This window comes from Nelusetta ayraudi, unplaced genomic scaffold (assembly GCF_046127955.1).
Source record: "Nelusetta ayraudi isolate G7.1 ecotype Tasmania unplaced genomic scaffold, CSIRO-AGI_Nayr_v1 ptg000048l, whole genome shotgun sequence".
Taxonomy (NCBI): domain Eukaryota; kingdom Metazoa; phylum Chordata; class Actinopteri; order Tetraodontiformes; family Monacanthidae; genus Nelusetta; species Nelusetta ayraudi.
This window is the reverse complement of record NW_027466098.1, coordinates 6,942,740-6,969,211: the sequence shown is the minus strand read 5'-3', so window position 1 is coordinate 6,969,211 and position 26,472 is coordinate 6,942,740. Positions and strand designations below refer to the sequence as shown.

Sequence of the window (26,472 nt, the reverse complement as noted above, 5' to 3'; positions counted from 1 at the left end):
TCGACAGTTATAGATAGAAAATAGAATACTGCGAAAGAGTGGAATGATCTTTCTATTGAGCCCGAACAGAACTAAACCTGGTTTAGGAAGAGCGCACTAGAAGGATGTGAAGTCATGTGCAGGGCAAGTACGTTGAGGGTTGTGAGGAAGGTGAAGGAGTTGGTTACCTTGTTGAGGTGTCAGCGGGGCGGGCACATATCCGCCTGGAAAACAAAGACAAGAGAGAAAGAAGACGGTAGTTTCGTAATGAGAACATCAGGATACAGCGACACTGGCCCTGCCCAGGATGTGGTGAGGAAAAACCTTTTGACATTAGAGTAGATTCCATAAGGGCACTTAGTTCTACACTTGGCTTGTCTGATCCACACATCCTCTCATTCATTTCAGTAACAAAGCAGGCTCAGGCTGACGTGAATGTTTATCTGTCTGCACGATAGTAGAGATAGATTGGTAGAGCGAAAGCATATTGACCGGCAGACCGACGGAGATCATTAACTATGAAAACAAATTGAAAAGAAACGATATATACATTTGCTCTGACAGCAAAAAAACACAACAAATGAACATTCGGACTTGTTGTTAAATCAAATATAAAATCAAAAAAAAACAAAAAACAATTCACAAACATGTATCTACATCATGCCAGAGTCTGTGTGCACCAGATGATCCAGCCTAATGAGCTCTGAGAATTTAGGTCAAGTTTCATGTTTAATCCGCTAATAGTAGAAGGCCTCTGTGGAGTTTACATTGGAGGCCTTGCTGTGATAAAAAAAAAAAAAAAAAAAAAAAAAAAAAATGGAGTTGGTGTGTTGCTGAAAAGCACCCAGCGTCAAGAAAATGAGAGAATACTGACACATTGTTTGCCCGACATTATTTTTTATCGATTTCTTTCTTTTTTTTTTATTGATAGATAGATATTGAAAAACTTTAAATAAAAAAACTTTCTGCACTGTCATCCACCCATCTGTATTACCTAGCTGTTTGCAGATGTGCAATAATCCCCTTTCTGATCAAAAAACAGGGATGATGGGTTAAAGTAAGGGCCTTCTTTTTAAATCCCCACATCTGGAGGCAGTTTTCACATCTGTTTTTCTTTTGAAACGAGTGCTCTGCTTGCAGCAAAGGAAAAAGTACGGCCACACTAAAGGTTCAAACACATGTCGTAATTTCAACAACAGAGCCGGAATAACATATTTTTTTGTGAAGTGAAGAACCCTGCGATTGAACTTGACTGAGACTGGTTGAAATTCACTGTTTGGAATGCCGTCTACCAACAGCACAACATAAATGTTGCATGATTTCATGATGCTTTCCACGTAGTTCTGTTGCAGACTAATAAGAAAAAAATAAAATATAAAACTGCAAGGCTGGAGAGGCCATGCTGTTACCTGGGTAGTACTGCTGGGGGTAACCTCCACCATAGCCAGGCACCACTTGACCCGCGCCTGAAATATTAAAGACGCAGTCACCATGGGAACACCCACTGGCACAAAGCAACGATGAGCGGTGTGTGAGCTGAGAATACGGATGAAAGCGAGTGACGACGGACAAAACTGTTGCACCTCCACTGACCCCAGCAGTGTTGTCGCAAAGCCATCGGTGGAAGAGTTTTCCACAAACACACAAGTGTGTGTGTGCTTGTCTACTGGGAGATGAAGTAGATACAAGAACTGTTATAACTGCGGTGGGCTTGTTGAGTGATGGCCCTCATTCCTTACTGGGGATTACTATTCCATTATTATCATTATTGTTATTATTATTATTATTTCATTTTACTATTTGCCAAATATTTGCCAAATATTTGGCGCAGTAGTTAGCGCTCCCGCCTCACAGCAAGAAGGTTGTGGGTTCGAATCCAGAACTAGGGCCCCTCTGTGTTTGTATGGGTTCTCTCCAGGTTTGCCAGCTTCCTCCCGCAGTCCAAAAACATGCATGTGAGGTGAATTGAGAACTCTAAATTGTCCACAGGTGTGTGTGCGAGATTGAATCTTAGTTTGTCTCTATCACCCTGCCTACACCCTAGGACAGGCTCCAACAGACCCCTGCAACCTTGAGTTCAGGAAGAAGCGGGTATTGAAAATGGATGGATGGATGGATGGATGGATGGATGGATGGATGGGAAACACAGGACCCTACAAAGATCACGAGATGTGAAGAAACTCACCTGGCTGATATCCTCCACCGCCGCCACCGATGTTGCCGTAACCTGTTTGTGCGCAAAGAAATAAGTTGCGCTATTGCATCACCGTTGTTACTTTATCTGCTGGTCAGCGAGGCCTGCACTTATTGCTTTTGCCGCCACTGTTGCCGTTAAACACATAACACACAGTCATCCACGTTTCCTGGCAGACCTTTGCCAAATCAGGGCAGGGCTGTCTGGGATGTGCTATCTTCAAACGGCCGTGCTTTCATGCTGCCCAGTGGATTATCAACAGCAATCAATCAGATAAGGTGCTGTAAACATCAGTGGCCAGTGTCGCGCTGAAGTTAGCTGCCTGTAATACTGTTGAACTGAACAGTAGCTGCTAGCTAGTCTCTCTGTAGGCTGATTTTACATTGTCACCAAGTAAAATTGGGTAGTCAGTACTTTTCTTTTTTTCTTTTTTAAAAAAAGGGGAAAATAATTAATTTGGTAGAAATAAATGTGGATAATGACACTAGTGATCATAGTAACGGATATTTTAGGGCATTTTTGGACAACAACTCGCCGATACTCTACCTGGTTTGGGCCCTTTAGCTCCACCGGCACCAGCAACGCCTCCATTCCCGCCTCCGACTCCAGCTGGATACGGAAACCCTCCTGCCACCAAAGACAGACACTTAAACCTAGCAAAGCGTGTAAATCCAGTTAAACCCATTTCCGCCATCAGTGTGCTCAGATGACCTCTTGTTGATGGCGCGTGCACTCGCACACACACACACACACACACACACACACACACACACACACACACACACACACACACACACACACACACACACACACACACTTATCAGCACGTCGGCCAATTTCCTGCACAGGAAGTGAAAGGCGATGACATCCTCTAAGCAACTGTCACTTTGAGTACTGGGCAGAGCTTGTATTTGTCTTCAGCCAGGAAACATTGTTTATAAGTGATTGTGCATCTCGTCATCCCAAGCCCTGGTCACATCTCTCCAAAATAGCCCAACTCCTCCGGCTCAGCTCACAGCGATGGCTGCTGTGTCTTTATGTTAAAATGATTTTTTTCTAATCAGATGTGTCTTTGTATTCTTAGGGTCCACAAATACATTTATAATTGACAAGCAGGAGCGTGCCAACCTTGATAACCTCCAGCTGCAAGGGGGTTTACGACTCCTCCCACTGCAATACAAATGCACAGCATATGAGCTTATCCACCAAAAAGTTACAAAAAAAAAACAATCAAACAAACATAATTCACAGATTTAAACCTGGATCTTACCTGGAGGTTTCAAAGGTTTTGCACCAGTTCCACCTACACCTCCAACTCCAGGAGCAACGCCGTAAGGAACTGAAGCGCATTACAGAAAAGAATGTGATGGCTGTTGAATTTTACACAGAAGATGCTGTTAGGTCAGGGAGACAACTTACCCCCATAAGTTCCACCATATGGATAAGTACCTGGAAATTGGCCAACACCTGTTCCAGTGCCTTCAGAGTAAAAGTGTTGAAAGAGGACAAGCAAGTTCAGGTAATAATTAACATTTCTTTCTCTGTTAAACTAAGTAAAATTAGTTTTTTTTTCATGGCTACAGAGGTAAAACATTGGTTGAGAAACATCAATGTAACGGTCCTCAAACTGCAAACAAACAAAATAGTGAGTGTTCTGACACAGCTTTCTATTCTATTTAGACAGCAGGATTTATCGATTCACTTAGAACCATTTATGGTCAAGAAAAATGCAAGGTAAGAGAAATATAGCCTATCTGCACTATCTGACATCCCTGGAAGTGCACCTCGTGAGAGTGTTTTGACACAGCAGAGATGCAAAGTGTTCGTGCGCTGCCATGTTCCAAATGGAGCTCGAGGTGAAGCGAGGACAGGGAGCAAAATTAAAAAAATTAGAAAGACTCCAATTCTCAATAACACAAGCTTCACACCTGTGCATTGAGGTCCTGTAAAATTGTGTTAGTTTGACCATAACCATATTTACAGTTTGATAGGGACTCATTATCAATGGAATTAGAAAGATAAACAAAAACTGAAGAATAATAGGTGATAGATTAAATGATGATTAAATTGTTGGGAATTTAGTTACCTATGTATCCTGGTTTAGGGCCTTTACCGCCTGTGCCAACACCAACACCAACACCAACACCTACAAAGAGCAGAAATGTGGAAAGCAAAACACAAACTCAGAAACAAATGACATTTTTATATATATACTGTATGTATTTGTCTCCACCATGTGGCCAGTTCATTTCTTACATATTTCATTGGTGGATCAAGGTTCGATCAATACATATTCCCACTTTTACAATGAAACATAAAAAGACATGAAAGGTTTGTGCAGCAGTTTACCTCCAGGTTGCTGGACTCCAGTTGCAGTTGCAGCTAAAATGAGAGGGGACAGACACAAAGTAATAATAGTAAAAATAATAATAATAATAATGATAATAATAATAATGATAATAATAATAATGATAATGATAATAATAATGATAATAATAATAATAATAATAATAATAATAATAATAATAATAATAATAATAATAATAACAATAATTCACTCATTAAAAATGAGTTTAACCTACTTAAGGCATACCCATTCACTCTACCATAATGGCAATAACATAGAGAAAGGAAAATCAAATTCTACAAAAAGTGGTATATGTGAAACAAGGAATAAAAATCTCTTACCACCAGGTAATGCAGGAACACCAGCACCACCTAAATAAAAAAAGTATACATGAACAGAATGAAATATGTGTATAAATCAAATTAATGTTAGAATGGTTGTGGTTTGTTTGGTATTATTATTTTTGGTAAGCAAAAATCATATTTACCAACACCTGTTCCTGCTGCAAATATAAAGAGAAGGCATTGTGATGGGAAATAATTTACATTTAGTCTGTAGTTTTTGTAGTTAAATACTACATATATAACTTACCACTAGTTTGAATAATTCCACCTTGCACTGTCAAATGTTAAAAGGTTCATGAGACCAGAATGTCTAACAACATCAGAAGTATAGAAAACAAGTGTAACAAGTGCAAGAACGCAGAGTTAAACTGAACTCACCGCCTGTTCCATTGATCCATTAGATTAGATATATGAGGAGAAAGTACAAAAGAGAATTAAAGACAAAAATTAGTCAAAATATTTAAAACAATAAAACACCATTAAAAAAATAAAGGTATATTTAGTTTTTCATTTGTTTAGGTATATCCCATTTAAAATGGTGCACCTACATTCTATCTATATTGACATGCAAAAAAAGACAGAAAACAGGACGTATAAAAGCAAACACTTAACATGAGAAGAAAACATCCAAAAGCAAACAACTAATAAGACAACTGACATATTAAATTCAACATTATTTCACAAACTTTCAACGCAACGATTGAACACTGAAAAACGTCATCGTACATACAGGAAAAAAGTGACAAAATACAAGTAGATTATAGACTCTGGGAAGTCTGTGCCTGCACTGACAATCCTTGAATGATTCTTCTTACTTACTACATTCCATTTCAGATTTTTAATGAAACTATAGCCATGATTGAGTGGAAGCACATCAAACACCAAGCAAAGTGAGCTGTTAGTTTAAAAGTAAAAATGCCAACAAAGACAGGATACAGGATTAAAAAAAATATCTTGTATCAGGAAAGCTGCAAAACACAGCAAGAAATTTGCAACTATCAATCATGTCCAAATGCTGTCTGTTGAGTCTCAAAATGAAGCCGAATTACTCATTCTGAGACGGTAATGATACTTTTTTTTAAAAACACAAAACATTAAAAAAACCAAACAAAACAAAACCATGAGGTTCAAATTCCCTACTATTTCTCCACATAATATAATATATTAAAGTTTAACTGTATATATATATATATATGTATATATATATATATATACATATATATATATATACATATATATATACATATATACATATATATATATACATATACATATATACATATACACATATACATATATATACATATACACATATACATATATATATATACATATACACATATACATATATATATACATATATACATATACATATACATATACACATATACATATACACATATACATATACATATACATATACATATATATATACATATATACATATACATATACATATATACATATACATATACATATATATATATATATATATATACATATATATATATATATATATATATATATATACATATACATATATATATATATATATATATATATACATATATATATATATATATATATATATATATATATATATATATATATATATATATATAAAATATCATTAACCACTATCAATATGATTTGATGCATGAAAAAGTGGCACGACAAGCCTGTTTTGACCACTGAAGAATCAGTGTCTCTTGTCTGGATGCCGATTGAAACGTTGACGTGAGGCCTGCGAAGCGCTGCAAAGCAAAAACTCTATGGTTTGGCAGTTTCAATACTGAAAAACCACAGTTTCATGACAAAGTCAAAGCTTTCATGCAAACAGCAAGTCTTACTGGGCTTCGGGACCTCTGGGGCCAAGCCAATTTCGGCAATAGGCGTGGGCCCTGCCAAGAGACAACAGGTTCCAGTTTTCACGTATTGCACTTTAACGAGAGAATAGAGGGAGTAGAAAATGCAGACGCTGCAAAGCGGAGCGCCATACTGCTGCGAGGTGTCAATAGCTGGTGGCTTTAGCGGTACAAACAACATGAGAGCTTCTCTCTAGCAAGAAACAGATGAACAAAATAGAGATGAGATGAATGTCTGGGCAGTGCTTATACTGTGCCTAATATGAGGAGATACATAAATGCAATATGTTATGGTGCCTCTGTCCTCCTCCAGTATGCTGCAAAAAGCTGTCCCCCCAAACATTACATATGGGATAAATGTGTGCGAACAAGATGTCCTGCCAAGTACGGTCCTCTCACTGTACCTGGCTGAGGGGTCCCAGCAAGACCTACGTCTTTCGCTGTAAAAGCAACGCAAGAGATCAATTGCAAAGCATGAGAAAAGCCTAAACTAAATGGAAAATAATAATAAAAACAAAATAATAATCTGTACCTGTAGCAACAACAGCAGAACCACCAGGGACCACGCCGACACCTGTACCAGGAGTGGCACCCGGCACAGCAAGGCCAACTCCAGTGATGCCTGACAGGATAGACACACACACACACACACACACACACACACACACACACACACACACACACACACACACACACACACACACACACACACACACACACACACAGAGGAAGGTATTGAAATGGTTTTCCCTGCCAAAGTTAAAAGCTTTGCATTCTCTCCCCACTTTCACATGTTAAAGCATTTATGAATTTGGCATTATCAAACTCAATCTGACAATTTGGACACTGATATAAAAAAGTAAATGGGCTCAAGGATGCTACTGATTCAGATATAATATTGACATTAAGATATAATAATAATATACGTTTTAAAATGGGAAAAGTGGGTTCATGTTTGGGGGCTTCTCGCAGAGAGACAACTCGTGTTCTGTGGTGAGTTTGGACGATGTCATTGTTATGACAGCTTTGGATACAGAGCAGGCTGGGAATTGATTGTCTATCATGTGACTGCTTGTTTCTTCTTACCAGATTTTGGTGGTTTCACCCCACCGGGATAACCTGCACAAAAACATCCCGTCATTAACATCTTGTTGATGAGCGGAAACGGTGGTCGATTAACAGTGCTGTTCAGTATTTATTTTCAAGCATACGCAACAGTACCTTGAGCGCCAACACCCCCGGTAGCCACTCCAGTTCCACCAAGTCCTCCTGTTGGCAAACCTGCTCCCACTCCTCCGACTCCACCCACCCCTCCGACTGGCAGGCCGGTTCCAGCACCTCCTGAAACACCAATTCAAGGAGCAAAGACAAATGGCACTGAATCCTATTGCAAAGAAATTTGGCACAGCGACCCTGATACTTGAACAAAGCACATGTCAAACATCACTTTGATTATTCATGATAATGAGCTTAAAACAATGTGAAATAGCATTCATGTTACCATATTTAGCAGCTTTTGCGGCAGCCGAGTATCCTCCTCCAAGACTAGCTCCTCGTTGATAAAAATCTAGGGCGGTCGAAGTTAACACGTTAATAACACGTTAATAACACGTTAATAACACGTTAATAACACGTTAACTCAAACTTCTTTAAATGGCACTATCTTTTTTAACACCTGGTTCACACCGGAGGCGGAAGTGCAGCGAAAGCGTCAAGGTGGACAGGAAGTTGCTCAAAGAATCACGAAAATACGGTTCATTTTCAAAATAAAATACCATGATTGACAAACGCAAGGAATGATTATTGTCCTCTACAATTTTTCCTAGAGTTTAAGAAACACAATAAATATCTGGTTAGGTTACATACAGAGCAGGGTAAAAAAAAAAAACCTGCCAGACCTCCAGTAGGAAGTCCTGCTCCTCCACCACCAAAAACTCCTCCTGTTGCTCCTGGAACACCTTTCGGTATCATAAAGCAGATTCAATTGTTAGTTTGCATTAATTAACATTTAACTGTTTTGAGTATTATCTATGTATTTGTCCAGTGAAAAGGAGGAAACCACTTTAACCTCACTTCGTACCATATTTGGGTGGCTTGACCCCTGTGAGGAGGAAACAAAACATTTGTGATATACATTAAATTAAAGAAGACTTGAAAGAGGCATAAGCTGACATACAATACATATGATACATATGATTATTGACATCATGAGTTTAACACCTCACCTCCATAGGCACCAGCACCAGGGAGCACTTGTCCTGCTCCCACTGGATATCCTCCTCCTCCGAGATTAGCCAAGGCTGAAATAAAGCAATCCAAAGGAGATTATATCAAAATACATTTTTCCGTAAAAAAAAACTATTGATGAAATCGTATTTCACAAAACTGTCTTACATCCGTAACCTGGGAGAAATGGAACTCTTCCAGGGACCGCTGCATCTCCGCCGCCTGGAACAAATCCAGCCCCACCAGGACCTAAAAATTAATGATATAATCAAGCCAGTTAACATCTAATGCATAAAAGAAAAAACAAAACTCTTCAAATCATGTCTTTTCAAAAAAACATTTCCTTTCTTTTTATTTTAATCGCTTATCGGGTACCATATTTGGCCGCTTTAGCAGCAGCGTAACCTCCTGCCCCTCCTGGTCCTGCTCCTCCAACTCCTGCTCCTCCTCCATAGGTTCCTGCTCCTCCAAATCCTGCTCCTCCTCCATAGGTTCCTGCTCCTCCAACTGTCCCAGCTCCTCCTTGTCCTTGTGCTGCTGCTGCTGCTGTGAAATACAAACATTATTTCACATCTCTATTAATACATCAAAGCTCTTTCTTAAAAGGCTGCCAGAAAGTATCAAAAGTTTAGTTTGCGTGAAGCTTTTTACGAAGAGGGAAGGGAACATGGACATTTGATTTTTATTTTTTATTTCATCTGTTGCCTGTTATCATTTGATCATAACGGGCATATGAATGACTGAATGATGTGAGATTTACCATATTTAGCTGCTTTGGCAGCAGCGTAACCTCCTGCCCCTCCAAGTCCTGTTCCTCCTAGTCCTCCTGCCCCTCCTGGTCCTGCTCCTCCAACTCCTCCTCCTCCTCCATAGGTTCCAGCTCCTCCTTGTCCTAGTGCTGCTGCTGCTGTGAAATACAAACATTATTTCACATTTCTATTAATACATCAAAGCTCTTTCTTAGAAGGCTGCCAGAAAGTATCCAAAGTTTAGTTTGAGTGAAGAAGAGGGAAGGGAACCTGGACATTTGATTTTTATTTTTTATTTCATCTATTGCCTGTTATCATTTGATCACAACGGGCATATGAATGACTGAATGATTTACCATATTTAGCTGCTTTGGCAGCAGCGTAACCTCCTGCCCCTCCAAATCCTGTTCCTCCTAGTCCTCCTGCCCCTCCAAGTCCTGTTCCTCCAACTCCTCCTCCAACTCCTCCTCCTCCTCCTCCTCCAAGTCCTTGTGCTCCTGCAAAGCACAAAACATACAGTTTGTCTTCACGAAAGTACTATGCAACTACACAAGTATAGCCTAATAAACAACCTTGGGTGCTCAATAAAACTTCACCGCAAACCACCCCGCACTAATTAATGGTTGGATGTCCAGGCCACTAAAACGAATCTTCTGGATCACTCACATGAATCTCCTGAGTCATATGAGTCAGCACTGCCTGAGTCAGCTCCACTGTGTGATCTACATCCTAGTTATGTGTTAAGCTACAGTATGTACAAAGGTTCATTCAAACTACTCAAGCAGTGTCCTTGAGGAGAAATAGGCTAGTGGTAGTAGCTGTTGTTGTTGTTGTTGTTGCTGTGCAGATTAACGAGGAGTTAGACTGAGGTTACACAGTTATCAGTACTATAAATCAGTAACAATAACAGTATACAGGGAAGGGCTCAAGTTTTTATCATGTTTGAATTTCGATAAATACCATATTTAGCAGCTTTGGCAGCGGTAGGGTAACCTCCAGGTCCCACTCCTCCTGTTCCTCCTCCCACTCCTCCAAATCTTGAACCTCCGAATCCTCCAGTTCCTCCAACTCCTCCAACTCCCCCAACTCCTGTTACCCCTGTGGAAAGTTTCAAAATCACATTTCTGCGTGATTAAAAAAAAAAAGGCCTTATTTAGAAGTAAAATAAATTATATGATTAAACTGAGATAAAAAAAAAATCTGTGAAATAAATTAGAAACACCCTATGTAGCAGTTCGGGAAATATATGAATTAAAAGTTTGAAATATAATACTGAAATATATAAATTGAAATATATACATATATTTAAAATAGGTGGAATAGAAAAAAGGCATATTTCAATAGGTTTAATCTGAGACGACAATTGGTTTAAGAGGCAAAAGTGCTGCCATCTGCTTGGTGCGCAGGGTAAGCTCAGCTTTATTGAGGAAGAAAAGAAGAATTGTCCAGAGTGGAACCACACCTTGACCCTAAGACAGCACCCAAAGTCAAGACAAAATACAATGATTCACTCTAGAACATTTTGTCCTTGTTAAGACTGGTGAAAAACTGAAGGAATTGTAGAAATTATTTTTTTCTAATAACAAAAACACAATACCATATTTGGCAGCTTTAGCTGCTGGTGAGTAGCCTCCACCTCCAGGATAGGCTCCAAGTGGTGCCCCTCCTGGAAGTCCTCCTGGCACTCCACCTGGCACTCCACCTGGAACTCCACCTGGCACTCCACCTGGCACTCCACCTGGCACTCCTCCTGGAACTCCTCCTGGCACTCCTCCTGGAACTCCACCTGGAACTCCACCTGGAACTCCTCCTGGCACTCCTCCTGGAACTCCTCCTGGAACTCCTCCTGGAACTCCTGTTCATAAAATGCACTCATGTCAGCGTAGATGGAGATGTTCTTAGACATGTGATATTGAAAATGTTCTGCCCCTGGCAGACACAGAGAAGATTCTCACCATATTTAGCAGCCTTTGATCCAGCTCCATATCCTACACAATGAACAGACCGGAATGTAGAAGTATATTATAGATAGAAGTATATTATAGAACAAAATATATTCCTGGAGTTTAAAAGTGACGTTGCTAAACCAGGGAGAATTGAAAAAGTGAATGTTTATTTCATCGCATGAATACTTGATATTTTACCTCCAGGGATTTGGCCGGGGTATAGTCCACCAGTGCCACCAACCCCTCCAACCCCTCCAACTCCTCCAACACCACCAACGCCTCCAACTCCACCAACGCCTCCAACACCACCAACACCACCAACACCCGCAACTCCTCCAGCACCATAACCTGTAACCAAGACACGTTGCAGTAAAGTAACTTATGGCTGAGTCCTATTTATGTGAATATGTGGTAGACTACCATATTTGGCAGCTTTTGCTTGAGCAAGTGAGATGCCGCCTGGTCCCCCTCCTGTAAAAATGTTTGGAAGTTGAACGTGTCACCAGCTTATGAACAAAACAGTCTACAAGTAGTTAATTCATCAGAACACTTACCATTTCCAAGAGGATAACCATAACCAGCACCACCGGGTACTACAGGAAGTCCAGCACCACCAGGTCCAAACCCACCTGCATCATTGTGATGCAACACATGATCAACTACTTTGCAATCCCACACAAGAACACGTAGAAATAGAACAAAAAATATTTTACCATAAGGCGGTTTGGCTCCTGCGGGTTTTGATCCATAGGCTCCTGAGAATAAGTAAATTCACTAATTTATAAATTGTACATAAATATGTTAAATAAATCCAATTCATCCATAATAGGTAAATCAAAACCAGAGTCCTTTATTTTGGATTCCTTGGATACTATCTGAAATCTAAAAGTCCAAATTTGGACATGAAGTGAAGTGTCTGCTGTCTGCTAGTTTAGTCTGCTAGTATGCTGTCTAACATCCCAATGTTGCGCAAAATGAACTGTGCTGATGTTTCATTTTCTGTTGTTTTTATAACAAGAATAATTGTATCTGCATTATCAAAACACAAACAAACACATTGCAGTGTTTTCCAAAGCAATCTATTCTGGGGAATCACAGCTCACAAAGAACCAGAGCAGAATTTTTCGATGTTTTTCCATGAGATCAGTAGAATTATTTGGATAGACATTTGTGCAAGACTGGAAAATAAAGAGCTTAAATCGAATTTCATGAGAAGTTTAACAATTTGATTTATGCAGCTTCTGTCTGTTATGAAAGATGAGGACCAATGCAGTCCTACAGTGGGGATTTCTTAAGTTTTAGGCCATAACAAATGCCACCAACACCTTTGAAGAAGGTAAAAATTCACTATAAAGAATAAAGCTGGTCAAAGATCACACCTTGTAGTTTTGGTGATTTGAGGGGATACCCATGGAAAACTCCTGGCTGCATTGGGCCACCATAACCACGTCCTATTGGCACAAGGATGAAGCGTCTTTTTACAATCACCGATTTAAAACATACTATTATAATAAAATACTACCAAAAATCTTTTAGAATATATTAGGTTACTTATTTCTTAAGTTAATTAAAGAAAAAATAAACTTACCTGGTCCCTGACCACCTTGCACACCTGTTCCAGCTGTGCAAAAATCATAAATATAGATAAATAATAAACCAAACCATGCTTGTACAAATAATCCTAATTATTTTTTACCTGATTTGGGATTCAGGCCTGTCCCTGTAGCCACTCCTGGCAAAACTCCACGTCCACCAAATCCTAAAGGAAGAAAAACAGCAAGTTAGATATGACCTCTTTAACCTTCACTTAATGCAGCACTTGGTTGAAAATGGGACAGACCTTGTCCTGGAACCAGTCCTTGGTGAAGACCAGGCAACCCAACACCTGAATCGGCCAAGGAGAAAGAATAAATTCCATGACTACACTAACTCCAGAAAAAAATTTCAGCTTCTAGATTAGGTTGAGGTAGCGATAGGATGTAGAGTCCTCTAGAATCCAGTTACCACAGCCACAAATACTGATACTATTACTGTTATAAATGAAGATACAAGGTTGTTTTTTTTTTTCAGACCTGGTAGTTTGGATGCTTTCTTTCCAGCGCCAGGACCTAAACCAGTGCCTCCTGGAAGTCCAGTCTGAGGTATAACAGGCACTAAAAAGTAAATGAAATGTTACTTGGCACCAATCTTGAAGAATCTGTCGCATTAAAAAGTTCATTTGTGAGTGTTGAATTTTAAAGAAAACACGTAAAAGTAATTTCAAATAAACAAAGAAAGAAAGGAGTAAAACACATTTGATAAGAAACCGTGAGTGAAAGTCGTGACGTGTTTGCGCCTTGCCTCCAGCGGGAACTGCGGCTCCAGTTCCTGGTCCTCCAGGACCTCCTCCTCCCCCAAGGACAGTCCCAGTCCCTGTGGGGATATTAAGTGATCAAGCCAAACCTCATTTGCCCTGCTCACCAGTTTCAAGTTGTATTTGGTGAAAAATATATCTTGATATCAAGAGTTGATGTGTATGTAGGTATACTGTGTACACATTTTGTTGTGTTATACTTAACGTCACCCTATTAAAATAATGGCCTAGGTCATTTTTTTCTAGTTTTTGGGAAAACACAAAAAGAGATGGCCAGCATTATCAAGAGATGATTTAAGCCAAAAACTAATTTTCGTCAAAAAATGACTTAGGCCATTGTTTTGATAAGGTGACGTTATGGTAATTTGGAGAGTATTTTGTAAAGTGTATGAAATTGATGCCTATGTGTATATATTTTTTTTTTATCATTGTATGGAGGATATGAAAATTCTATAAAATTGAATACTGTATTTTATGAGTAGAGTAGAGAGTAGAAGTATTTTATGCAAGTCATTGTAAGAGGGGTGAGAGTAACTTTTACTTCTTCTCACTCCTTTTTGAAAATGTTTAGATTCTTTCTGTTTTGTTTTCGCTTCTATTTGCTATTGCAATTAGTTATCCATGATGCATGCCTTTGTCTATGATTTGAAATTGCAGAATTGTTTGATTTTATTGGCATGATGAAGATAAACATGATTTCACAGTGGGGGGGGGGGGGGAAGTACGGCACATGGACACCAGGCGGTGCTGTAACACTGAACAGAGCTGCGGTTTGCGCCGCACTTGACCTCTTCCACGGGGCTCCGCATTCCCGCGCTGCCTGGTGGTACGCAGCGGTTTAATAAGGCCCTTCTCGTCTGTCATCACTCCGTGATCAAAAAGCCACATGTCTGATGTTTCATTTAATCAGGGGAGGCAGCCAACAAGCATGGCATTCGCCTCGCCTCATCAGAAGCCCGGCTCCTTTGGCTATCCTCGTGCACAGGAAACGATATGTCAGTGTTGCTTGTAACTGGGCTTGGCAACCAGATAAAACGCTGTGGTTTTATTACAGGACCCCCCCCCAAAAAAAAACAAAACAACCTTAAATGGCCTTGACTGGACAGACGTTGCGCACCGCTCGAAAGCACGACGCCTGGCAGGTTTGGTGACGAAAAGCTTGGAGCGCGGAGACTCTCTGTTCCTCCGGGCTCGTACGGAGGATTTAACGGTTATTAAAGGTGCCGTGGAAGAAGTACAGACTGATTGTGCGGACTGACATTTTGGCACAGCCGCACCTGACTTAAATAGTGGGATCCCTGCCATGTAACGGCTCTGGCTGCGATTGGGCCCCTGCGAGTTCACTCTTGATCCGCTCGCCTTAAGTCAAAGCCGCGTGCAACAGACGCAGGCTGGACTCTAAGGTCACATTAGGCTCCGCATCAAAGCTCGATCTCTCTGAGGTTTTCAGGTACGTGATAAAAAATGTGCGCGCGCTTGCCAAACAGTGTTTTTTCATGCTCACTTGCCAATAATGCGAAACATTCATTTTGGCTTTCTGGAAACATGCGAGTGTGCACCTCGAGCAGACGTCTGAAAAGACTCAGGTCAAAACAATATATCATTGTGGAGAGACAACAGCTCACCTCCAAGAGGTAACAGAAGCCCTCCTGCACCCCCAACACAAAGAAATATGGCATATTTACTGGCTCACCCTCAAAGGCAATTTTTATACAAGTGGTTGTCTCTGCACCTTTAACAGTGGCTGATGCAGGTGGAGACATCATCTCAATTAAGCATTGTAAAAAAAAAAAAAACTAGCAGTGAAGGGTGATATGAAATTTCTTTCTCACCTCACGACAAGCAAACTCGAATGTGGAACGATTAACACTGATGCTTTTTTACAACAGCAGTATGTGTTAATGGGAGAGGTATTAAAAAGAAATGTGGCTGTTATCTTCCATCTGAGCTACAACGCGACAATAAAACAGAGAGCGCTTTCTCTTGTCAGGTTAAATTCTCAGTGCCAATAGAAACACAGTCGAGAAACTTTAAGGCGTTCAGGGGAGTGCCTGTCGTCGAGAAGCAGCAACACTGATTTCAGATGCAGATGACCTCTGAGATCTGCAGGGAAAGTGTCACTATTGCAAAGGTCGTTGTTTTTGAAAGCACACCAGCGCCAATTTCTCCCTCACGATGGTGCTGTGCTTTGCTCTGAGGAAATACAATAAGCAAACACGGGGGAATTAAAAATATTTTTTTTATTGTGATGTGAAAGCGATGATGCCTAGAGCTTCAAGTTAAGCTCCACATAACATCCCTGCTTCCATCAAAACAAACAGCCGTCGGACAAACGTGGAACATCATCAATGAGCATGATTGTTCCAGCATCTAATATTTCATCATCAAGCTTGACAAATCTTGTTTCCCGCACAGTTACCGAGCCAGCTTTTGATTCTGGATACAAATAAAGTGTTTACAGAAGGGGGGAAAAATGCATGCAATGCTTTCTAGTGGAGCAGCTGGGATATGAGACATTTCCAGTCATCTGCCATACCTCTCTTAGCTGCTTTCTGTCCCGCTCCTGGATAAAAGCCTCCACCGTATCCGCCATAACCACCTACATCCAACAGAGGAGCAGAAATGAGTGAGCGCAGCCTTACAATGAGAGTTAACACTGGAGCCAACCTTTCCTTTTATAGGAGATTGCATGTGAAGCTGTGTGAAGATATCTTGTTAGTTAGTTAGAGGAAAATGTATCACTCTGACCTCATGTGGATTTTCCACCTAAAAATTTCACAATCTTCTTTGGTCACTTCGTATTCAGCCTACTCACCTCCTCCAAGGGCTCCTTGGCCTCCAGCTCCACCTAGATTGCCATAACCTTGATAGGGACATTAGAACAAGGCAAGAAAAAAGGTCAGACTATGCGCTAGAAACTCTGCAGGAGAGGTTTGGCTAGCGCTAGCTTACTTTATGCCGAAGGTTTTTATGATGAATTTTTAACTACAACGCAGATTTGACAGTTTCAAAGTTGAACAAGATGGACGATATGAAAAGAACATTTAGAAAACATCATCTGTTTCTCAACATGTCATTGGTCACACATAGGAACCAAAGACATGGCGTGTACCACATTCCACACAGATGAAGCTAAATAAATGAAGCGACAAATAATTGTTTTCTTATCAATTTCCAGATCCACGCAACGTGAGTCAGATATCTGCAAACATTTGTCTTTAATTTACCATGTTTGCAGTTTTCTTGTTGGACTTACTTCTGCCAAATCTAAGTTTTACTACCAGGAAGTGTCCAGTGTTTCAAAACAGACGACAAAGTGTGACAGTCACAAAAATGTATATTCGAACTTGTTTTTAACTCTCAAAGTTTTCAAGTAAACAAAATTTGCCCAACATTCTTAAGTTGCTTCACTGGTACAATTCTTTGTGTTTGGCCAGTTACAGTAACTGCCTTGTGATAGCAGCAACCGGAAACAACAATATTAATGAAATGCTATGCAGTATTACAGATATGGTAAATGTACATCTCTCTCTCTCTCCATCTACCTACCTACCTACCTATCTATCTAACTATCTATCCATCATACCTTGTAATATCCAAGAAACAACAAAGAGCAAAACATGTTGGGAGAAACCATGATGGAGGCTTAGAGACCTAGTCAAAACAAATGTGGGTACGAGCAAAGGCCAAAGATCTGGCAGACAGACTTTCAGATGAAGCACGCGCCCAGACACTAAGATAAGCAACCTCTGCAACGATCCATCTCCATCAAGACTCTCAGCTTGGTTCCCATCGATTGCTCAACCTTCCTGAGACACGCCTCGAAGTAATAACAACAGTAATCAATTTTTATATAAATCAGACTGATGTAGGGTTTTCCTCTCGTGCGCACGCAAGGAATCCATCTTATTTGTGTCAACACGTCAGTGGACTTGACATCCCACGAACGAAACATACAGCGGGAGCGCTGCCGAGTGCTGAACTCTGTACAAGTGCGTAGGTCTGAAATGTGTCTTGATTCTCGTTTGATTGTCTACGTGAGTGTTATAGTACATTTTACAGTGTAGCACAGACTGTGTATAAAAGACTTTAATGCCATTTGGAACTGAGGAGACATATTGCTCAGTCTTTCGCAAACATCATTCTGACAGTGCTGAGAGTCTAACCAGCACCTGCCACAGAACTCAACAACTTGACAACAGCTGATGAGATGCAGACAGGCAGAAGTCTGCCTGCAAGCGTCTGCCTCCATGTGTGCGCGCGAGCGTGTGTGTGTGTGTGTGCGTGTTAGAACACAAGGGCAGTCCTCGGACAGACCCAAGATTTAGCCAAAGAAACCTAATCTCACACAATTTGCACATCGTGAGACACTGGGAAAGTGAAAATGTTCTCAAGCGAAAACTATTTTCTGGAGGGTCGCAGTGACTGGATACGCTACCAAAAAAAATTATTTGGGAACTTCACGTCTCCCATTGTCTGATCGTATATTTGTGAGATGGAAGCAAAGCGCTCTCTCTTTGGTTGTATTTACACCGTGCGGTCAGTTCAAACAGGCATGCTTTTGTTGGACGGCAAACAGCATGTCAGCTCGCACACTATTGGAAGTGGACACCGGCGTTGTTTATCATCGACAGTGCACATGGCAACTCCGCTCTGTGATTTAGAACCACTGCCTTCCCCTGGTGTTCCTCCTAGGGTTGAGTTGATTACCGACGAGCTGAACAATTTCTGTAGATCGATGCTAATTTTCTTGGTTCCCCTCAAGGCTTAATGAAACAGCCCGGGGAGCGCGTAAAACTCAAACTACCTTTAAGACCTTGGACCGGTAACCCAACAAAATCTCAGTGCAGGATGCGAGGGTCAGAAACCCAATCCTACACTGGAGGGAGAAGTGGAGGCCAAACACATTGGAAGGCAAGCGATGCAGAACTACAATGCATCATAGATTCCTCCAGTCTGCGAGGGGGGAGAAAAGAGGGCGACAGAAACATGGTTTACTCGCCAGTTTCCATTCGAATGGGCCGCTGGCTTTCGCAGCTGTTCACTGACAAGTGCACCGACGTGTTGTCCAGGTGCTTTTGGGAAGGTGTGAGGTTGAGTACTTCCAACCGTGTGGTGGCTGGTGAAGAAATGATCTCAGTCGGACAAACATCTGGTTCGTCTCTTTCAGAGAGGGGCTCCTCAGTTTTGAGGAATGAACAATGGGACAAAGGAACGAAGAGTGATTTATCAGTGCTTCTTGCGATGTCATGCCATGTGCTGGGATTAAAAACGAGTAGAAACCATTGAGGGTCACGTTCTCAAACTTGGGTCCTGTACTTGGAATCGATACATTAGCCAGCAAGAGCAGCAAATATCTGGTTTCGATCTCAAACTTTACTCTTGCTTTGCTTGGATGAGGGAAGGGGATTCTCAGTTGCAGAGACAGAAAACGCTACTATATTCTACAAAACTTTGTCGTCAGCCATCCGTCACTCCCTTTCCTTTGATCTGCGCCTCCTCTTGTTTCCTTTGCGGGTTCTTCCCCCAGAGGTGTCTGCGGGGTTGTGCCGACCAGACAAGTGGTGTTAGGAGTAGTTACGAGAGGAAGCCAGAGGTAAGAAAGTCAAAGATGGATGGGCCTGCTTCTTTCCATCCCAAATCTCTCCGCCCTTTCTCCCTTTCTCTGCTAACCAGCTGGGCCTGGAGAAGTCTTTAATTTAGGAGCGCAAAGAATTCCGTGGCAAGGCTCCACTGCAACTGATGGCAGATACACAAAAAGCAGACTTCAGAGCCGCAGCGCTGGAATTTCCAGGAATTTTTTTTTTGGTGCTTGTTTCTCATCGTATTCGATGTTTTAGATCAAAACTTAATCAGTAAATCAGCTAAACACAAATATTTATCAAGCCAGGGGGACAAGATTAGGGGTCATATGTCTAATGCTTTTGCACTGATTCTACTATGGCCAGTGCCGACGTGCAAAAAATAAAAGCATGGGCCCTTGCTGAAGAATGATGAGTGGTGAAACTAAGCTTTGCAAAACACCAGATTTGCAACACCAACAATAACAAACCTGCAAAAAACTAAAGGTATGTTCTTTAACGTCGCTAATGTAAAAATGTGAGGAAAAAAATACTCCTCACAAAATCAGCATCTGCGCCTTTGACGGACAGGCTGCCCTGGTTCCCCGGCTGTGAAACAAAATCCTCCAATGTCACCGTATTTATACCAGTGTCAAATTATCGCCCTCGGCCTCATCCAGGATGGTGGATCTCTGCATTCTTCGGCGGTGATGCAGGACAAGCTGCATGGAAGCAGAGTGACGTGAGCTTCTGCAGTGATTGTGAGATTGTGTGAGACAAGTTGCGTCCCTCGTCCGTCTTGGTTCTCCTCCCTCCCTCTTTCTAGTGACGTGATTTGCTCCTTCTCACTCCTTCACGCTATCCCATCGCCGGGATTGTGAGAGTGTGCGCTGGTCACATGCTGGTGAAATATATTATTCGCTCAGCCACGCCTCTAAACACAAACACTCTCCATCTCCGGCTGGTGTGAGGCTGCCGAACTTGGCCGCAAGCCTCTTATTGTTTTCACTTTCCTTTTTCCATGCACTCGCTGACGCTATATGAGAGGCCGTGGAGCCGTGGCTCTTCCTGTCTGCTAGACGACCCCTAGTGTGAAACTTAAAGGCGCTTACGGGCCAACTAGGAAGAGGAACTGGGAAGGATCCATAATTCTTTAAACGTTAGGTGTGTAATATTTGGAGATTTTGAAGAAGAAACAGCAACATCAAGTGGTTGCATTTTAGATTGCAGCGTCTTTCACTCTCTCTCTTCCTCCTGAGCTTGCCAGCTTGAGAGCTTTTGGGTACAAAAACCAAATTAGTTTTGTCGTACTGTGATTTTAGACTTTTAATATTGCAGCATATTAAGCTTTTACCAATAAAAAAAATTAAAAATCAAGCCAAATATTACACACTGGACCTTTAAAACCTCAGGCCCATTAAAAATCAGTGTAGAACTGAAAAACTGCTTCATCAAAGTTCTGAGTGAGTGGATTGCCCTTTTTTTGAATTTCAAAAAGGTGCATCATCCTGTAAGAAAATTATGATGTTTCATCCTTTTTTCTTTTCTTTTCTTTTGTTTTTTCAATGACGCAGTCTTGGCCCGGGCGCGGGGGCTCTCGCTAACTGCCGCACTCGGGCATCAGAACAAACGCATCTTGTCTCCGTGACAAACAGGCCCCCAAATGATGCCGAGCTGCAAAGCTCGCTTGCTGCCACAAGTAAAAAGGCAGGCCTGGCTTCCCAGCGATGCTGGGTTGCTGCCTGACCTCACCCTCTGTCTGAGTCCTTTCAGCTACACAAACACAAGCTGATCTTTTAAGAAAAAATAAAGAAAAAAAAAAGAAAAAAAGAGGAAAAAACGTCGCTGATGTCTTTTAAATTGAAACTTTGATCGCGCGCCACAGCGTATCCATCCACTCGACGTGAGGTCATTGTTTATGCCGCGACACGCCTTTCATGTGGACACAACGCAACCCTCCACATCTAGTTTTTCATCCGCTTTTACAGCAACGACACAGCTGCTCTGCCAACACGCAGCCTTGAATCCGTCTCCGGGCATTTCACTCATCCGCCGCTCATACGCTCACAGCACAAAACCCACTGACGCGCTTCACCGCCGGGGCCTTACGTGGCGCAGCTCGGCTCCCCTCGTTTCTTGCAGGCATGTCGTACGTATAAAGTTCAGATGTAAAAAATAAGCAGCGGGTGAGAAAAGTCGGTTAACAAACACAGAGAGGGGCCCCCGGTATGCAAAAGTTGGCCAAAAAAAAGGGCCTCCTTCCTCTCACAGCTGCTCCACATATGCGTCTACCTGCTGATACACTGAATGCTCTTCTGACGAGCCGGAGCTGGAAACAGAGACAAGTATTCAGCAGATAATCTCAGTCCGGTGTTTGTTCATTGACTTAACCTTGACAGCAGCGTGCGAGCGCGGTCGCCCAGAGACGCAGCTCCAGGACGCCATGAGAAACAGTCCCGGAGAAGCAAGTGTGAAGTGTAATTTGGCTCAGGAGCTTCTTTTTTTTTTTTTGTTTGTTTATCGTATGGCGCACGTTTTGAAGAGGTGGAGGTATTTCAACATGAGCGAAAGCACATGAGGACACATAGACGAAGGGCCCGCAGGAAAAAAAGATGGGGTGATTTAAAAAAAAAAAAAAAAAACCCAAAATCGTTGGTCGTCGCCAGAGCAGTGCTGGCCCGGGCTGCGTGTGCGCACGGTTCCAGGACGTTTAGCTGAGGTCACATCATTTCTGTGAAATGACTAAAAGTTAATTGAAAACACCCAATAAGAAACTGGAAGAACCAAACGACCTATTTAGGATACGCACGAGCGTGCACTTGTGTCCACTCCACCAGATGCCCTCCGACGGTTTGGCTTCTTCCCTGCTCACCTTTCCTCACTCGCCACCTCGGACCATTTGTCTCTCTGGCAGTTTGGTCCTGGATGTTGACTCGCCCTTGTGGAGGAAATTGAGCTCAACTTGCTTCGCTCCAGGACCCGAAGCAGCTTGTCAACCCATATGTACACACGCCTGTCAACGCCGCCTGCGAGCCTGTTTACGTACGATAAATCACAGATGGTGTGTTTTTCGTTCTTTCTGGACTCGCAACCAACTCAACACTGCGCAGCATTACATCGCAGCTTCATCGCGGGCTTTGCCCCAACCGTCCTGCTCTGCCATATGATATACAGTCAGCCAAAAATAATGTATACAAAACATCAGAAAAAGAAAAACTTGCATAAATATTCAGACATCACAAGATTAATACAAGTTACCTTTAGCCTCAAGTATCTACTTGTATAGAAGCACTTATACAAATTAATTATCGAAGCAAGTTTTTCTTCTCCTGATGCGAGTGTGCATTATTTTGGCTGACTGAGGTAAATGTCAGGTTTCTCCAGCGACAGGTCTGAAACAGGCAGTCGACTAACTTGCGCAACAAATGAGTACACCTGGAGCATTCTGCAGCTGTTAGAACTCAGAAAACATGAATTTTACACACTCCAGCCACATTGCTACAAAAACAGGCCCGGGATCGAGCGGATTCAAATCCACTTTTTTTCAAGTGACTTCAGAAAACGACCTTCACGTGAGGATCTGCCTCAAGGGACTCTTTGGGGAAGCGGGAGGCGGGTGAGGGGTGGAGGGGTGGGGGTCTCTCCATCACTACATAAACAACAGTTATCCCCCCCCGCTGCCAGATGGACGAGGATAGCAAACCATGTTCCAGACCTGCTGGCAGAAGGAGCAGGGGAGAGGTTGTGGGAGCATACCAAGAGATGGCTCATCAGCGACGTGGAAATTGAATTACATGTGGCAACACGCTGAGGGGAAAAATAAGCCGCAAAACCTGACTCAGAACAGGGTGAAGAAACGCTGGTGAAAGCTGTTAGCGAGCTGCAGAGAAACAAGCTCACCACTGGGAGATTGGGGGAGGCGGGGGGGTGGGGGTGGAAATAGCGTAGTTCGAGCCTGTAACGCGAGGCATGCGTGACAGATTACACAGCAATAAAAACCCAATAAAGACCTTATCTCCCTTTGCGAAAATGTTAGTTTAATTCCTTCTTTGATGGATCTGTGAAAAATGCCAACGATGTTAGCAACATCTGGCGATGTCACCGGGGGTGAGATGATTGGCGAAGCCCGGGGTGCTTCCAGTGGGAACAAACGAGACGCGCCGCCTTGTGTGTATGTTGGCCGAGCTGGCGGGGGGGGGGTGGGGGGGGGGTGGGGCTTGTGTTGTGGCTGAAGATGAAGAAAGAACGTCTGCGCAGGCGGCTCAGGTTTAAAGATGTTGACGCTTCGGCTCGGCGCAGGATGAGTTGTGGACAGGGGGTGAAAAGATAAGCGTGTAGGAGCAGACAGAGAAAAATGGCATCTTTCACACAGTTCACGTCGAATGTTTCATTTCTGCGGGTTAGCGTCTGTGCGCTAGAAAGAACTTGGCCTCCTAAATCAGCCAGATAAATACTTGTTATCCACAGCTCTGCGTATCCACATGTGGTCACAAAAGCTTAAAGATCTCGCACGGGGATTTGCTAGTGTGACGCTTCACATGTTAGCTTGCCAGCAGCACTCACCAGGAGCTAATGTCGAACGCGAGAAAAGCAGCGGCTTTAAAATGAGAACCACGTTTCTGTCGACAGTTTTTCTTCTCAGCGGCCACGCCGCGCAGTTGGTCGCTCTCCTGTTGGTTCGCTTTTCACCGCCGACGTCGCACAGTGCGATCCAAGACTTCGGAAACTGAAAACAAAACAGCTTGGACGGACACGTTCATGCATTGACTGCGGTAATCCATCATTGTGAATGATAGTGGCTGCAGCTGCCCAAGCATGAGTTTATCATAAACCTAATTGTTGGACTATTTTCACATTTTTCTTCATTACTTTACAGTACATTAAAACTGGGGCTGCAATATTAAACAGAGCCCCCCTCATCATGTACTTTTGCACCAATCAGAAACTAAGTAATAGGTCCAATCTACTGGGAAAATCCCCTGATAGCTGTGATCTATAAGGCTTTCCTCTGAGTAAAAAGTTGCCATATGCCAGGAAGTCTTGTCAGCTGGTCCGCGGTTTGAGTACAAAATAAGAATCTATGAGTTTGTGATTCGGTTGATTGGCCTCCTAAGCTGGAAGTTTGGAGCTGGATATCAAGCTGACAGGCGCAAAGAACCAAATGGGTGCATCATTTTTTTTCCCCATTAACATATTTAGCTGATACATAGTGGATGAATGCACAAAACAGCAGTTAAAGACACCGCCCAATACTGTCTGTACCACACCATGGGGCTAATAAATGGAGCAATGCATGAGGGTGTTTCTGATTTTAGAGTGAACTCAGATAATCTAACTTCCAAATAATGAAACGGACCATAAAAATAAATTTAAAAAAAGATGATGAGGATTGCAAAACTTAAAGTAAAAATAGGGTTTTCTGACTGCAACTTCTGAGGAACTTAAGTCAGTAGGGTTGCTAGTTCGGACCTTTGATACTAAACGACCAATGGCAACAACTTCAACATCAAGACAGCTAATTATTAACATTTGCTGTGGAACTGGAACCTTCCGCATCCACCACACAGTGAAGCCATGACAAGTCAACAGTATGCCGTGAGGGATACGCACGCTCACACACAAATTGTTCTATTTGTCCATCACAAACACAAACGCACGACAGGAAGGTGGCTATCCACCTTCTGACATAGATGCACAATTAGCTGTTCATGGAGCCCCTGGAAGGCTCAAAAAACAACAGTCTGACCAAATATTATACTTTCCAATCCATTTTCCCACACAAGCGGAGTGTCGAACACTATCATCACATCTCACGACGATGAACAAACGTAGAAAGAAAGAAATGAATTACGTATGCCGATGCAGACAGCTCTATCAAAAGAGACAATTCCACTGATAACAGTAAAACAAAACAACAATGACTTCTTGCTCATGGCGGTTCCATTGCACTGCCTGAAAGTGACAAGAGCCTTGCCTAAGAAAATATCCAGCGTTTGGTAATCGCAGCAGTCGGATTAAAGAGGCCTTTGCTTCAGGGAATGCAGAAATGCAGCACGAGTCCAACAGCTGTTAATGAAGAGAAAGCTCCTTCTTGCAGTCCGCTGTGTCTTCTCCAAGCTGGATGCTGACACGATTCACAATTAGTGTAACGTTTACAAGGTCCAGCGTGAGCTAAGCTGCAATTCTCTGCAGTCACGCTACTCATCGGTCAGCTGCTGTTCTCCATTACTCTCCAGACATGGTGCACATATCGGTGGAATGCAATATCGCTGTATGGATTTCACTGTGGCAGCTCTCTGTGCACGGAAAGACTTCATTTTACATGAACGTACGTTAAATAAGCAAATGCGTGCTTTGCAGCTGGAGCCGCAGAAGATTACAGATGCCGCTGAGCAGCATGTGCAGTAGAGCTGGATAGATGTTCTCCTGTTTACAATGGAAAATACTCATATGTCTAATCACAAATGGAAAAACTGTGAGTTTATCCTAAACAATTAATGCCAAGAATCAGAACTTGAAACAGGCCTTGGGTAAAACTGAAGCATCCACTTTCAGTCCAAACATTTGGGAAACCTCAGACAACCCCAAGCTCTTTCCCTCTCCACAAGCCTTAAAAAAAAAAAAAAATCTTTCTCTCTCTGATTGCAACAGAGTTGGGTACGGAGTTTGGTACAACAAGCTCTATGGCCATATTTGCTCATCTTTTTAAATAAAAAACAAACACCAGAACAAAACAAAAATGAAAAAAAAACAAGCGGGTTTTATTATTATTCATCTTTTCGAATTGTTTGACAAATGTGATTTGGGCTGTTTCAGCCCGACGATGGAAAGAGTGCACACATGCAGACCAGAGCCAGGGCTACACTGGTTCTGTGATTCTGTGGATCATGGCCAAAATCAACTTCCAC

The 26,472-nt window shown here is 42.1% G+C and overlaps 1 protein-coding gene across 1 annotated transcript in view; it reads right to left on the bottom strand.

Annotated features, from left to right (window-relative positions):
- Nucleotides 1–6,471: 6,471 nt before the first annotated feature.
- The window catches only part of elna (elastin a), a 78,525-nt gene continuing 58,524 nt past the window's right edge, over nucleotides 6,472–26,472 (bottom strand). Inside the window, exons 7-33 of the mRNA XM_076035968.1 lie at nucleotides 16,819–16,866; nucleotides 16,540–16,602; nucleotides 13,991–14,062; nucleotides 13,723–13,803; nucleotides 13,491–13,535; nucleotides 13,347–13,409; nucleotides 13,239–13,271; nucleotides 13,030–13,101; nucleotides 12,364–12,405; nucleotides 12,205–12,279; nucleotides 12,071–12,121; nucleotides 11,849–11,998; nucleotides 11,660–11,692; nucleotides 11,302–11,559; nucleotides 10,665–10,802; nucleotides 10,049–10,201; nucleotides 9,331–9,501; nucleotides 9,124–9,204; nucleotides 8,955–9,029; nucleotides 8,810–8,830; nucleotides 8,627–8,687; nucleotides 8,231–8,298; nucleotides 7,951–8,028; nucleotides 7,816–7,848; nucleotides 7,262–7,351; nucleotides 7,134–7,169; nucleotides 6,472–6,765 (exon numbers count right to left, since the gene is read on the bottom strand). Of these exons, the coding sequence (XP_075892083.1) occupies nucleotides 6,635–6,765; nucleotides 7,134–7,169; nucleotides 7,262–7,351; nucleotides 7,816–7,848; nucleotides 7,951–8,028; nucleotides 8,231–8,298; nucleotides 8,627–8,687; nucleotides 8,810–8,830; nucleotides 8,955–9,029; nucleotides 9,124–9,204; nucleotides 9,331–9,501; nucleotides 10,049–10,201; nucleotides 10,665–10,802; nucleotides 11,302–11,559; nucleotides 11,660–11,692; nucleotides 11,849–11,998; nucleotides 12,071–12,121; nucleotides 12,205–12,279; nucleotides 12,364–12,405; nucleotides 13,030–13,101; nucleotides 13,239–13,271; nucleotides 13,347–13,409; nucleotides 13,491–13,535; nucleotides 13,723–13,803; nucleotides 13,991–14,062; nucleotides 16,540–16,602; nucleotides 16,819–16,866 (2,222 nt within the window). The 3' untranslated portion in view covers nucleotides 6,472–6,634. The remainder of the gene's footprint in view (nucleotides 6,766–7,133; nucleotides 7,170–7,261; nucleotides 7,352–7,815; nucleotides 7,849–7,950; nucleotides 8,029–8,230; nucleotides 8,299–8,626; nucleotides 8,688–8,809; nucleotides 8,831–8,954; nucleotides 9,030–9,123; nucleotides 9,205–9,330; nucleotides 9,502–10,048; nucleotides 10,202–10,664; nucleotides 10,803–11,301; nucleotides 11,560–11,659; nucleotides 11,693–11,848; nucleotides 11,999–12,070; nucleotides 12,122–12,204; nucleotides 12,280–12,363; nucleotides 12,406–13,029; nucleotides 13,102–13,238; nucleotides 13,272–13,346; nucleotides 13,410–13,490; nucleotides 13,536–13,722; nucleotides 13,804–13,990; nucleotides 14,063–16,539; nucleotides 16,603–16,818; nucleotides 16,867–26,472) is intronic.